The sequence below is a fragment of the Pan troglodytes genome, chromosome 18 (assembly GCF_028858775.2).
Source record: "Pan troglodytes isolate AG18354 chromosome 18, NHGRI_mPanTro3-v2.0_pri, whole genome shotgun sequence".
NCBI lineage: Eukaryota > Metazoa > Chordata > Mammalia > Primates > Hominidae > Pan > Pan troglodytes.
The window spans coordinates 16,824,840-16,839,546 of record NC_072416.2 but is presented as its reverse complement, the minus strand read 5'-3'; the positions used below and the strand labels follow the sequence as shown (position 1 = coordinate 16,839,546).

Here is a 14,707-nt window from a genome sequence, read left to right as displayed (position 1 = left end):
AGTGGCAGGTGGTATAGACCTCGGAATTCTAAACCACCATCCCTTGCCTGTAAGGAAGTCCCACAATCTAGAATGTAGCATTTACCTTCTCTTAGAAATTAAAGAGCAAAATTAAAGTAAAAACTAAAATGCTAACAGGACTGCCATTATTCCAGACTAATACACTGTAGGTTTCCTACGATAATCTGCAGCATGAGGTCAGGAAGACAATGTTTCAACACTCAGCTTTGGAAATTTACAGGAGCTTTGATAACTCTCTGGTTGGCTGCTGCTTCTGTTGCCATGGAAACAGACAGCTAAAAATGGGGCATGTTTCTTTAAACTCATCATACCTTCACACAAATTCCTTTCTCCTTTTTGTCAAAAGTTGGAATGAATTTAAAGTATGCTTCTTGTGATATGACAGTATGTTGTCAAGCCAGGGGCCTGGTACAGAATGGCAGAGATAACATTAGCCTGCGACAGATGTACATAAAGATATTAATCATCCACTTAATTGATCACCAACAATGCAGAGGTTAAAACAATACTTGATTTTTCAAACAATTCATTTTTAACCTGTGAGATCATGTTGGTTCTATCCTTAAAGTTCTAAATTCCTTATCTATATGGTTCCCAAAGAAGATAATGTTTATTTTTCTTATTTTGAGGGCAATAAAAAATTCTACACTCCATCATGGTTTAGAATTTCAGTGTGCAGCTATAGGTAGAGCTAGTGCTACAAGCTAAAGCTCTGCTTCTGAATCCCTCTATAATGGAAAAATGTACATTGTATAGAATGTTCTCATGTTTCTTAATACAAATGCGTAAGGTGGGCTCTCTGAATAAAAGAACAATTAACGAAACAGGAAACAGTGGAATATTGTTTACCTCCAATTTTTCCCAGGATAGTAAGCACATGCTACTCTGTTGAAGTCAGATGATCCAGACTCAGTATCTCGGTTTTCCTTTCCATTTTGTGGATTCAGGAATGGGGCTGATACAAACACACACTCAAATATATTTACATATACACATTTGTACATATACCTATGTATATATATACACACACATGTGCAATGTGCCTAGCAAAACATAAACTAAGAACTGCCATAACTTGTGTGTTATCCTAATATCATAGCAACTGTGTGAGATGATCCAGACGATGATGGACCAAGCAGCCATGCACAGCATAGAGGATTGCCACATTATCCCTTGCCACGCACAAAAGCCAATTGTTCTGGTATTAGAATGTCATGTTTCGTGACATGTTTCAATGTCAGTAGTATGTGGAGAAAAGTTCTGATGTTTGGATGTTTTCGGTGTTTAAACTCCAAGATAGTCAATCTACTTGCTCTACTGTTTAGATTCAAATAAACGAGAAAAAGGGCAACTCTAGCAGATGATCATGCATGCTAGAATGCAGACACTGGATACTTGCACCTCCTCAGAAATCATATTCAGTTGGGAAATTGCCAGCCTGTGTGCATTCACCTGCTTCAATAGCCTAGAAATTGGTTTTACTTTGCCCCACACTGGGAAGGATGGCCAAGTGCATCAAACGGAGCTTTAATGTGGGCTCATTGTTTGTCAGACTCCATCCTGGGAGCTTTACGGCTATCACCACATCTAATCCTCATAACAACCCTACATGGCGGGTACCAACACTGAGTTTTACAAAGGAATTAAGCATTTATCCAAGATCACACAGCTAGTGAGAAGCAGAGCCAGAATTAAAAAGGAAAATTTAGTCTTTCCACATTAAAAAAAAAAAAAAAAAGCAAAGCATACAAAAAGAAATACTTCCTAATATGCTATTAAGTTTTGGCCACTGTACCAATTAACCTCATCAGTACTTTTGCTCACACTATCTCTATTTTATAAGAAATCTTGTACCTTAAAATACCAATAGAAAAAGTTCTTACATCAATAAGAATTCACTGCTTTTATAGACTGAACTGTGTCCCTCTCAAATTCCTACATGGAAGCCCTAACCCCCAATGTGACTGCATTTGGAAAAAGGGCCTTTCGGAGGTAAAGTTAAATGAGGTCACGAGGTTGGGACCCTGATCTGACAGGGTTAGTGTCCTCATGAGAAGAGACACCTGAGAGCTCACCCTCGCTCTTTCTCTCCCTGTGCATGCACAGCAAGAAGGCTACAAGCCAGGAAGAGACCCACCACCATTAACTGGCCTCACCACGCTTCCTAGCCTCCAGAACTGTGAGAAAAGTAACTTCTGTTGTTTAAGCCAGGTAGTCCACGGTATTTTGTTATTGCAGTATAAGCAATACAAATACAACTGGGAAGACACAAAGAAATGTTAAGATCTTCTTTGCCATTCTGATGCCTGCTAAAAAACCCTGATAAAGCTATCTTTAGGAAACAATGGAAAACCCAATGTTTCAAATGTATCTATATTTTTTCCTGAAAGCTTTTAATAAATTAGAGTGGTGTTATGATAGTACAGATGCTCCTTCACTTAGGATGGGTTTAAGTCGAAAACTGTAAGTCAAAATGCATTTAATACTCTGATAAACCCATCATAAAGTCAAAAATCCTAAGTTGAACCATTGTAAGCAGGGACTATATCACCTTAATGAGGTGAGACTGATATGATGAAATACTAATCAAGGCCTACCCTGATGCTGAATGTAGGCCTTAAAATGGTTTAAATGGTAATTTTGATGTGCCTTTTTCCTTTAGGTGATGGAATCAGGATAACCACAGCAGCCCCACGAACACTTTCCTGGTTATTCTATCCCAGGAAATAAACATCCTCCTGTGAAATAATATTTACCAAGTGAGTAGCAGATGTCACAGGCCGGCAGGTGCAAGCACAGTGGTGAACAAAATAGACTTAGCGCCATCCTCATAGATCTTACAGTCTAGAGGGGGAGAGGGATATTGAATAAAATAATAGTGATGATACATACAAAGACTAAAAGGATCTAAGTCAGTTTGAGGAGGGAGCAGTGGTACTGAAGGGCCTGTGTGAGAAGGTGACATCTGAAGTGAAACTGAAAGGGTGAGCTGCAGGTGCTCAGGCCAGGGGCTGGGGAGGGGAGGCATTCTAGAGAGAAGAGAGATGAGGGAGAGCAAGCCCAGAGGCTTCTGGAAACATAGGCAAGGCTTTTTACCCCACAGATTTTTGATTTTATCCCAAGTACAATGGAAATCAATTACAAGGTGTGAGCCAGTGACACAATGGAATAGGATTACATTTTAAGATGATCATTCTTTTTTTTTTTTTTTTTTTTTTTTTTGAGACAGGGTCTCACTCTTGCCCAGGTTGGAGTGCAGTGACGCAATACAATGATCACTCCTGACATCAGTGGAGGGTGAAGGAATGAAAGGGGCCAGAATGTGTGTAGGGGGAGGGAAAACCAGCAAGGCTGCGCTCTTTCTGCTGGAGTAAAGATGCCCGTAAATATGTGATCTGAGTAAAGGGGACCTGGACAGGGCTGTTGGCCGTGATGATACAGTGCTGTGGACAGATGAAATATTTCTGAGGTAGAACTGGCAGCTTTGGCGGCAGGACTTGGTGACAGGTTCTGAGGAGGTCAAGGAAGGTGTCAAGAATTGCTCCCAACTAGGTTCCTGGCAGGAGCCACTGGGTGGACAGGGGTGCTGTTTATTGAGATGAGGAACCCTGGAAGAATGTTTGGTGGCAAGGAATAAAAGGCCCACTGGAAACATCAGGGAGGCAGATGGCAGCACAGGTCTGCAGCACAAGAGAGGCCCAGCCCCCAGTCTGTAATGCTTGCTTATTTGGACCAAAGCATATATAGCTTTTTTCTGTTATCTCGTGTATGTGGGTGTGTTTTAACTTCTACTATCATTTAGTTTCTCATTCTTTAGGCTATCAGCTCCCTGAATGTAGGGGCTTACAGAAGTTTAACATAACTGGCATTGTGCTATGTGAAAGCACTCAAACTTCTGCTAAATAAAATTATTTCTAATAAAAAATTACATAACTTCATCTCAATAGTAGTATGCACCTTTTAAAAATACTGAATAATGTCTGTGAAGAGATACTTTTACTTTTTCATTCCTATTGTATAAGAACCATATCTCGTATCTTTTCAAATTTACTTTTTGATACAGGGGTCTTGTTCTGTCGCCCAGGCTGGAGTGCAGTGGCATGATCACAGCTTACTGCAGCCTCAAACCCCTGGGTTCAAGGGATCCCTGCATCTCAGCCTCCTAAGTAGGTAAGCCTACAGGCATAAGCCAGCACACCTGGCTTATTTATTTTTTTTTTTTTGTAGAGACGGAGTCTTGCTATGTTGCCTAGGCTGGTCTTAAACTCCTGGGCTCAAGTGATCCTCCTGCCTCAGACTCCCAAAAGTGCTGGGATTATAGGTGTGAGCCACCGTGCCCCACTCCTTTAAAAAACATTAATTTAGTGGCAGCTCACTTGTACAACACTTTTAATTAGTAGAATGTCGGCAGAGAACAAAGAAGACATTCCAAAAGAAATCAAAATAGACGTTGCAAAATTCATGTGCTTTGTAATACCTTCTATACGTTTTAACCATTTATTTTAATTGTCTATTTTATTTTTAAAGATTAGAAGCAGCAATCAGAAAAGGAAAAGCAGCCTGAAGTGGCAGATGATAAAAATCAAACAATAAATAACAATTTGAGTAGTCTAGTAATGACCCAGCAATCATTCTGTGCATGGACAACAATCTTACATACCTTAACAGTGCCTTCGGGGCACCATGGCATTACATTTGGGGTAAGCCATTAATTTATAATGGAATTATAAATTATATCTGAAGGTGATAATTCCAATTATTATATTCTGTTTAAGAAGGCAGAGAAGGGTATAATACTCTTTAAATACTTATGCATAAGAATAATGTGTCTATGAGATGCAGGGTATTGGGGGATGAGGGGGACAAACAGGCCAGACAATTCTTTCTCCAAGAAATATTATGGGGCTAACAGCAAAGACAGTGCAGCTCTATATTACACTAGCATAAGGTGAAATGCCATAGAATGGTACAGATACAGTTACTGGGAATATACAGGAGAGAAGAAATTATCATTAGCTGATGGGATCAAGTGCCTTTCTTTAAAAAATGGCACAGGAATTGGGTTGTAAGAGACAGGGCCTGCAAGGCAGGAGCGAGAGGAGCAAAGCACTGAGTAGCGTTGTCCAGAGCTTTCTGTGAGGGCAGAAATGGAAACATTCATTGCAGCAGCCACTAGCCACATGTGGCTGCTGAGTAGTTGAAATGTGGCTAATGTGACTGAGGAGCTGAATTTTTAAAACAATTTATTTCATTTTAATTATTTTAAATTTAAGCAGCCATATGTGCGTAGTGGACAGTACAGGTAGAGTATGCATAACTTCCATCATTTAAAAAAGCTCTGGTGCTTTGGTAAAGTGATTTATTTAATCTCGATGTATTTCCAGGTTGGATTATTCATAATATTTCAGACAAATGTTCATTTTCTTCTCAAAGCTACTATAGACACATCCTAGTACAGTATGTTAATTTACTGCATTGCTGGCTGGGCCATCTACCATAAGCTTTCATGTACTTCATCTCGGCTATTAGCCAGTCTGTGGCAGAACTGGAAATGTGGCCCCCCAAGTCTGTAACTCCTCCCCACTCCCTTGACACTCCTGGTTGAGCCACACAATGACAGGAGCCCAGGTCCCCAGGTCACTTCTTGGAGGACAGCTGCCTGGGATAGTTGTCCTGCCCACACTGGACTGCGTTTTGAGCAAGAAATGCACTTTGAATGGTTAAAACACTGCGATTGAGGGTTGTCTGTTAGGGCAGTTTTAGTCAAAGTAATTAACACACAACTTGGTTTTCTTTCTGTAGTATCTTATTTTTCACCATTAGAGAGTCCTTTATATCAAATATCATTTTTTCCTCTTAAAATCCATTTGCTACCATTTGCCTGTGATAAATATGGAACATAACTAGCTAGTAGCATTAGAATTATGATTCATTTATCTCAATAATGACCCACATTAAAACACTTATCTGAATTAAATCATCTCAATTTATTTGATTTTTCCTGAAAATTCATAATTATCAACTCTTCAGTTGTCATGTCAGAGTGGTTTGTAATACTCTTCTTAGCTGTAGATCCAGAAATTGAAAGCTCATGTATGTTGAGTGTAATCAGAGAATGTTTGAAGCCATTTGTAGACAAGTTAAAAGTTGAGATTTCCTATTGCTGCTTTGACAAAAGAAACTAGTCTAAGGAGAATTTTCTATTTTGAATTTGTTCAGGGGAATTCATGACATTTATTGCTGTTCTCTCCTAGAGAAGAAAATAATTAAATTCTCCAACCACATATACTGGCTGGTATCTATCAACAAGCTTATATAAGCATCAACAAAGCTGTGAGATGATATGCTTTATTATCCACACAATTCTCTGCACTGTGATGACAACTCTTCACAGGTGGTCAGCAGTTAGAACTTTTTCCTCTTTTAAATTTTCAAAAGGTATTGCTAAATTTTCTTGTTAAGGCATCCCATCAATTCTTGAATCCTACAGCGTTTGCTAATAAAGGCTGTTTTCCCCTCATAATAATTTCAGCCAACTAGCACTGTCAACAATTACAAGATTCTAAAACATCCCAATATAAGGAAGCAAGCAAGCAACTACTTGAGAAGCAGAGTAGCCTTCCAAGCCCTGAGAGTGGACACGTATCAGACATATAGAGCCCAAGCTTGTGTCTATGTGATTAAAAAGTTAAATGAACCCAAATTTATCCCTCCTTCATTACCCAGAAACTTATAATTCAGACATTTAAAAAAATTCTAAAGGTTGCTTTTTCAAACAACCCAAAAACAAGTTTTCCAAAAATGAGTAGAAAACCACTGTTGATATAAAATATGATACATATTTTTAATAAGTGTCCTTTAAAACATGAAGTATAAACTATTAGGGATTATTAATAGTCATTTATATATTTATCTCTTTTGACAAAACAGCACAAATCTAATTAGACTCCAGGGTATTTTAGAGTAAAACATTAACCAAAAGTATTTGAACAACTGCTGCCATCTCAATTAACTTCCATGGATTCATGTAAACGATGCAGGACCCAATATTTAAAAGCAGATAAAGTAACCAGGAGCTTGTCCCAAAGTTAAATTCTACAAATCTGATGAGCTGAACACTGTTGTTCATCTGCAGGCAGGATCAGTGACATACTGAATTTTGGGAGTTCAATTTTGCAAAGAGAACCGAGTTATTTTTATATGACTCCAAATTTTAAAAGTGCCTTTCTATAATTTTTATTTTTTCCATTCTAATTAAATCGAGATCTAATCCTTTCAATGTCACTAACTTTGAAGCAGCAAATCGTCCTTAATGTCTACATACATTATTTTAGCCTCAACCCTATCTATTAGATGAGTAGAATCTATTAAATGAGTAGAAATATTTAGTCTGTTGAGATATAAAGCAAAACCCAGTTCAGTGCAACTACAGTGAGACATTAATTTTATCATCCAATTATTTCTGTGGAGTGTTTTAAATATAAAGTTTCTCTCCTCTACCTCTTTATATCAACGAATTTAACAAAACAATAAGATATATAACACTTCTATTTTGTAAATATATACAGGATTTTAAAATTTAAATTTAAACAGAAGGAAAAAGAAATACGAAAAAAGCAAGAAGAGAGATGAGAAACTGGCATTAACAAGGCATCTTAATAAAATCACTATGAAGTAGGTATTGTTCCTGCTCATTGTACAAATGAGGAAGTTAAGGCTCAGAGGAGTAAGCTTGTCCAGGATCACAGACCTGGTAAATGGTGCATGTAGGATTTGAACTCAAGTATTTCTCACTCCAGGGTCTATGCTGTTTTGCCATTATACTATTACACCTGTATAAATCGAAAGCATAGTCAGAATTGTTAGGGAAAGAATCTGTACTTTATGTAACCATCACAACTCTATTTTGTGGTTCCTGTTGATGATTCTCTTACTCTGTTTTTATATTTTTAATCCTTGCTTTCTATGTGCCTTAATCCCATTGCTGTTGTGACATCTTTTTATTTCTCCTATTCTGTTTTCCTCTACTTTCCTAGTTTCTCAAGTACGCAAAAATGTTTTAAATTTATGGTATTATTAGGAGCTTGACACTTGAACTTGACTTAAATGATAGATAATTCTCAAACTTTTAAAAAATTAATGATTTAAGAAATTTAAGTTCCCTTCAATGAGTCTCCAGAAATGCATCCTAAAAATTCCACTGATATCGATTTTTATAAAAACCGGCAGTAAGACATGCTGTGCACAAGCAGAGGCAACTCCATTGTTTGGTTCCTAGCAACAGCTATTTATACTTCATTGTGTGTCATTTATTTCGACCTAGGAGTTTTTCCTGCCCATACCCAAGAGTAGTTCAACTCCAGCAAGTCTAACTCTTGTTTCTTCTTCTTATCTTTTAGAAGAAGCTCAAAGCACTACTTAGACCAATTAACTCTACATTTACTCTCTGGGTCTCTATAAGACGGCAAGAGCGAGCGGGAGGCAAGGGGGTGGCTGCTGGCAGCAGCTGAAAGCAGAGGCTGAAAAAGGGGGATTGTGGGTTTTTGCTTTCCAAAGATGACTAGGAAACCAATTTTCAAATTAAACAAGCATTGAGAAGAGTGACCCTCATGTCTCAAATTCAGGAAAACTTATTCTCTGTAGACCCTGAATTTCTTAAACACTGGCTACAGGAAGGCAAGCTGTGTACCAGTCTTGCCATGCTTCTGTATGCCAGGACAGAGGACAGCAATGTCCACATGTTTGGCTATTTCCTTAAATCAATCAGTGAGGTGCCTGTGCATGTTTACTAACAATAATAATCGACAGTATTTATTCTCAAGCTTATTCTTTGCTTTGTTACAAAACAAAATCAAGCTATGCAATGTGCTTTTTAAAACAAAAAACGATGCAATGCGCATTACAACCAATTAACCTATCACTGTAGGATTTAAAAGCTAGCTACCTTCCTGGTTTTAAACAGTAAAAATCATAAGCATCTTAACTGAAAAAATGAATTTTCCTGGAATTATGTGTTTGGAAACCTAAAAGAAGCAGTGTTCTCACTAACATAAAAAAGGAAATGGCCTCTCCGAAAAGACAGAGGGAAGAGAAAAAAAGGAAGAAAATATACAAAATGAACCTGGGAAGATTTTACCAAAATGAGGACTGGCTGTACGAGTCCCCTTACTGCATGAATCACTGCAAAAGCCCTACAGTTCCATCAGCTAATGAATCTTTAGTAACAGCTACCCAGAACAGCATTAAGCTTTCATTTCAAAGAACTTAGAACGTGTAAGGTACATGAGTGAACAGAGAGAGCAGACACACAGCATGGTAACAGACAGACACGCTCAGCTGGCTGACCAGAATATGAATTTGGCAGTTTTGCCCCTGTCCACAGACAGACTGACCTTCCTTGAGACTTTTCTGGTTGCTCCCCTCAAGGCATTCCTTTTCTTTTAATGGTTCAAAATCCCCAGCAGTTAAAATCTCTGGGAAGCCCTGTTGCTGCTTCTTGGAGCTATCGATCATGGTGAGAGGCTTCTGAAGACAGGCAGCATCAAGCAGGAGAAAAGCTTAATTTGCAGAAGAGCGAAGTGCGATGCGCAGAACACTCTGGTCCCTGGGTCCCTGGTTGCTCCCCACAATACCCCAAACACTGGCCAATTATGTCTTTAAGCAGCTGAAGGCAGCCATTACCCTTTAGTTCCCAGCTTGACCTGCAAATACACTCATGCCGCTGGAAGCCCTTAACTCTCTCCCACATCGGGAGGCAGAGCCACACAGGCACGATTCTAAAATCCCACCCCTTTTCCCAGCCAGCCCCCTTTCCCTTGCCATTCCAGCTTCCCCCGCGCTGGGGACTTCAATCTGCAGTTTGATGGTCCGAATCATCTGACAAACACTGAGTCAAGCAGTTAAAAATAAATCTTCTAGTTGTTAAAAGAGAAGACTTTGCTGATACCTAAGAAGACAAATTGCTGCCTGTGATCTCTCTCCCGCTCTCTATAAACACAGCCACAGGCTGTGGAAATACTTTATATTGACCAGACAAGCACATCCATTACTCATTAAGTTCTCCAGCTACACAAACGGCAGTCTAGGGCATCTGAAGGAAGCGGCTCTTATCTCAGCAGAGGCACACACTGAATAAACATGCTACCAGCATATGTGAATGAAGACAGAGTCATTTCACTACCAAAGTTCTTTTGTGGTGTGCTTTGTGCTGCATGTGCCTCTTTCCTGGCAAAGCTGATGCTCTTTGTAATAGGGAAATGTACTGCAATTGCAGCTTTCTTCCTTTGGCAATTCAGACCCAAGCAGCAGTTTTTCTTAGTGCCACTAGTTGGCTGGGAGAGTTAACATTGCCATGATTTTTTTTAAGGAAAATTCTCCCCCCATGCATTAAAAGCAGCAACACTGACAGCTTCTATTTCATAACAGAGTAAACCAATGACCAACCTAAGTTTAATTTTACATGAGCTATCAAGGATGGGCAACTCTCCTGCAAGTCACAGGCTGCTGTTCACTGCATATAGGGACACTGCTGGAAGGAAATCTATAGATACAGGAATTCCAGGCAAATGTGGAGATAAGCCAGTCTCCAAATACTCCAGATATATACCTCTGTAGCCAAAATAATCTGATTTTTAAAAATGGTTCAAAGTGTGTTCCTTTGCAAAGAGTTCCCATAAAACCCATCAGAGGTTATAAGAGCAGTAGACTGTGAATACTGTTTCATGAGGTTCTGTTTTGTCCTCTTTTTTTTTTTTTTTTTTTAAATAACTTCTAGCAGAGTGCTTGGAATATTAGGTGTTCTCAATAAACATTTGTAGCATGGTTGAGTGAATGAATTAAAGCAGAAGACAGTGCATCAGGAAAACTTCCTTTAATAATACCCAGAATTCTAAAGAAGTCCTGGGTCAATAACTAAGAGCCACTAATTTTAGATGAGCAACTAAATAAGTTCTCTAAAGGAAGCACATTTTCTCTTCAAAAGAAAATATACAGACACATTTTAATCATGCACCTGATGAGACCCTCCTCTGGGATAAAGGCTTACATTTTTACAGACAGAAAAATCAATATTCTTTCCACCACTTAAACACAGGTGGGTCTGGATGAAGTATTCTGTCCTTTGTGCCTGGTTCCAAGGCTGGTGTGCACTAAACCCATATTGTTCTAGAAAGATTGCTATCTATCCTTTTTCAGCATCACACAGGACATGCTTCTTGTCAACTGAAATTCCTTCTGAAGCAATTTAAGTCCATCCTTGGCAGTCCAAACCTCTGCAGGAACAAATAGTGACAAGCTTATCACACTCTCAAAAATGCCCTCAAACGTTCTGTTACTATCTCTGACCCTAACGCCTACATTCTTCTGAAGAAACTACTCATGCACTTTTAAAGGAGTAATAAAAATAACCATAGCTCTTTGAGGACATTCTTTAGGTTGGTCACTTAATTAGCTGTTTTGCAAGGTTTATCTAATTTAACCCTCCACAATTCGCGTGGTCGCTATGATTGTGTATGCTATAGACATTTTACACGCCAACTCAAGTCACAAAGCTTCTAAGTAGCAGGTATGGAATTTAACCAAAGTCTTAGTTCTCTAAAGCCCAAGTATGTCTATGGCCTTGCCCTGCCTTCTGTCTTCTAGAATATGCTCCAGCTCCAGGCTTTAATTTCATCCTGAGACAGGCTTAATAGCAGAAGCCATGACTTTGATGGCCCCCTGGTAATTCTACTCCTGGTGAGAGGAAAGAAAGCCAACATAATCATACTAAAATGATTTTATGAAAGCATTTTAACTACTCATGAAATAATAATAGCAGCCAACTTTATTTAGTGATTACTGTATGCTATCCTACTGCAAGACTTGTGAGTTCAACATTATTTTCCTGATCTACACACGGGAAAATGGAGGCTTAAAAAAATCAGTGGTGGGTCACGCCTATAATCCCAGCACTTTGGTAGGCCGAGGTGGGCGAATGACTTGAGGTCAGGAGTTTGAGACCAGCCTGGCCAACATGGCAAAACCCCATCTCTACTAAAGATACAAAAATTAGCTGGGCATGGTAGCACATACCTGTAATCCCAGCTGCTCGGGAGGCTGAGGCAAGACAATCGCTTGAACCTGGGAGGCAGAGGTTACAGTGAGCTGAGATTGTGCCACTGCACTCCAGCCTGGGCCACAGAGTGAGACTCCATCTCAAAAAAAAAAAAAAAAAAAAAAAAAAAATCAAATACTTTGTCAGAGGTGGCATATCTCATAAGTGGTGGCCAGGATTCCAAAGCACGCAGCTTGGCTCCGGGGCCTACATGCTTAATTACTTTGCAAAAAGAACAACGAAAATAATAAATGCCAACTTTTTTTTTTTTTTTTTTTTTTTAAAATTTCAGGATGTTGCTTTTAAATCCTGAAAAATGCCCAACTGTTTTTAGGTCACAAGCCTATAAATCTCAGTAGATGCACAACTACACCAGCCACTTTAAAATTCTTTACCATATCTGTGTGTGTATGTATCTTCAGTGTGTGTTAAATGTATTTTTAAAAAGCTATCTCTTAAGAAACCTCTGCATGCTTATTTTTGTATCTAATAGATATCAAAATCCCAACAAGAAAACACATTATTCTGCTGTAGGTTTATATCAAAAGTTGTGTCTTTGTAGTTCTCAAAGAAAGTAATTTCTCTAGTGGTGAATGTGCCTGAAAGAACATTTATTTAAAAAAATTTTTGAAATAATTTCAAATTTACAGAGCATTTCCCCCAGAATCATCTCTGAATAGGTTCTAACATGATACTTCTTTACCCTAAGTGTTCAGGTGTGTAATTCCTACAAACAAGGATATTCTCCTACAGAACCAAAATATAATAATCAATATCAAGATGATATTGATGATTGCTTAGTCGGTATAGATATATCAAATTAACATTGATAAGAAAAAAAACAAACACCTAAAAAGAGGAAACAAGTTAACATTGATATATCTGCATTCAAGTTCCACCAATTGTCCCAACAATATCCTGTATAGTAAAAGGATCCAAACCAGGATCACATATGACATTGAGTTCTTGAATTATTAAGTCTCTTTAGTTTTTGTCCATCTCTAACATTCTCTCAGTCTTTCTTCACTTATCTTTCCTTGAATTTTGATGATTACAGGCCAGTTATTTTATAGTATTATCCTCAATTTGAGTCTGTCTGTTGTGTCCTTAGGATTAGGTTCTGGTGATACATTTTCAACAGGAATACCCCAGAAATAATGATGCAATCTTTGCATCCTATCAGGTAATACACAAATTCAAGTATATAATTGTCTCAAAACTGATGATGTATATTTTGACACCTTGGTACTGGCCAGATTTCTCCATGGCGAAATTATTCTTTTTGTATATAATTATTCTGTGGGAAGGTGCTTTCAGAACAATCCATTGGTGTATTTGGCTAAATTATTTATCACTATGATGGCTGCCAAATGGTGAATTTGAAAACTCCATCATTCCTTCTACATTTATTAGTGGCACATCCTACTATAAGAAAAAAATTTCTCTTTACATGGTTTATGTTACCTATTTACAGTCTCCTATTTCATGCAATAGCTTATAATCTGTGACTTTCATTATTTATTTTAATGCCCAAATTGTCCCAGATTTGGCTAGTGTGAACTCCCAGTTTCTTATTGTCATGATTCTATCATTCTTTGAGCAGTTTATTACCTTCTTACTTCCCGGCACAAGATGTCCCAGACTCATCTTGTACTTTTTCCCTGCTTTGTTTAGAACCCAGGGTCTGAATGCTAGGTATGCTCACTGCTGCAAGGGTGTCACTGTTCCCAGGCCTTCTCTGCAGACAGAGCTGAGGAACATGTCTGAGTTTATATGTGTGTGGATGTATACACACACATCTACATAACATTTATATCTCTATATATGAATGGATGTAAATATACATCTATATTTAAGTACATATGTCTGTATTTATTTATATGTATTGAAAACCATGAGTTCATCCCAATGCCTCCAATTCCATTCCAGTGCCACAGGTTCGCTCTCATTTTTTTCTGTATTTGTGGCCCCTTCTCCTACAGGAAGAAACCTGTCTCCCATAGCTTCTGCCACTCCACTCACGGACACCCCGTATACATCACCACTGCCACTGCTGTGGCTAAAACTGTGCAGAAGCCTCTTCACTCTACACTGGCCTGCCTCCCCCTCTCCCACAGGGCAGCTGCCCAGCTCAGCTCCACACAATGCCTTTCGGGATGAATTAGGGAGAGATGGAGGAGACCTGCAGTATCCCTCAGTAGGAGAAACCCCCACCACTGTCACCTGAATTGCTTTCCAGTAGGTTTGCCCTTGTTCCTCTACTATATGTGGTACATCATCTTCACTGTCATTTGGCTCTAATGTCACGAGTAACATTTAACTTCAAATAATATGTGATGAAAGTCACTTCTGCTATGATAAATCTGCTTCCACGGTGTTTGTGTGTATGCACACTGAAAAGAGCTCTTTTAGTATGAAAGAGATGACATAAATCAAGTCCATTTTCCCACCACCCCAGGCAGATATTTAATAAGTGTGAGAAAAACTGTATGGCTTAGAGACTAGGAACAATCCAAGAAAGTCTTCAGGGAATCAGAATACAAACAAATGCAGCTCAAGGGACTTACACAAAAACTTGGCAGAGTTAATATATGC

The 14,707-nt window shown here is 38.7% G+C and overlaps 1 protein-coding gene across 19 annotated transcripts in view; it reads right to left on the bottom strand.

Annotated features, from left to right (window-relative positions):
* Positions 1-14,707, bottom strand: part of MRTFB (myocardin related transcription factor B) — a 272,986-nt gene that overhangs the window by 70,367 nt on the left and 187,912 nt on the right. The window contains exon 1 of one of the 19 annotated variants that reach the window (XM_009430334.5): positions 9,414-9,763. The exons of 17 other annotated variants lie outside the window; for them this stretch is intronic. In XM_009430334.5, the coding sequence (XP_009428609.1) occupies positions 9,414-9,534 (121 nt within the window). In that variant the 5' untranslated portion in view covers positions 9,535-9,763. Of the gene's footprint in view, positions 1-870; positions 893-9,413; positions 9,764-14,707 lie in introns of those variants that run through there. One more of the 19 variants, XM_009430337.5, reaches the window with a different exon arrangement.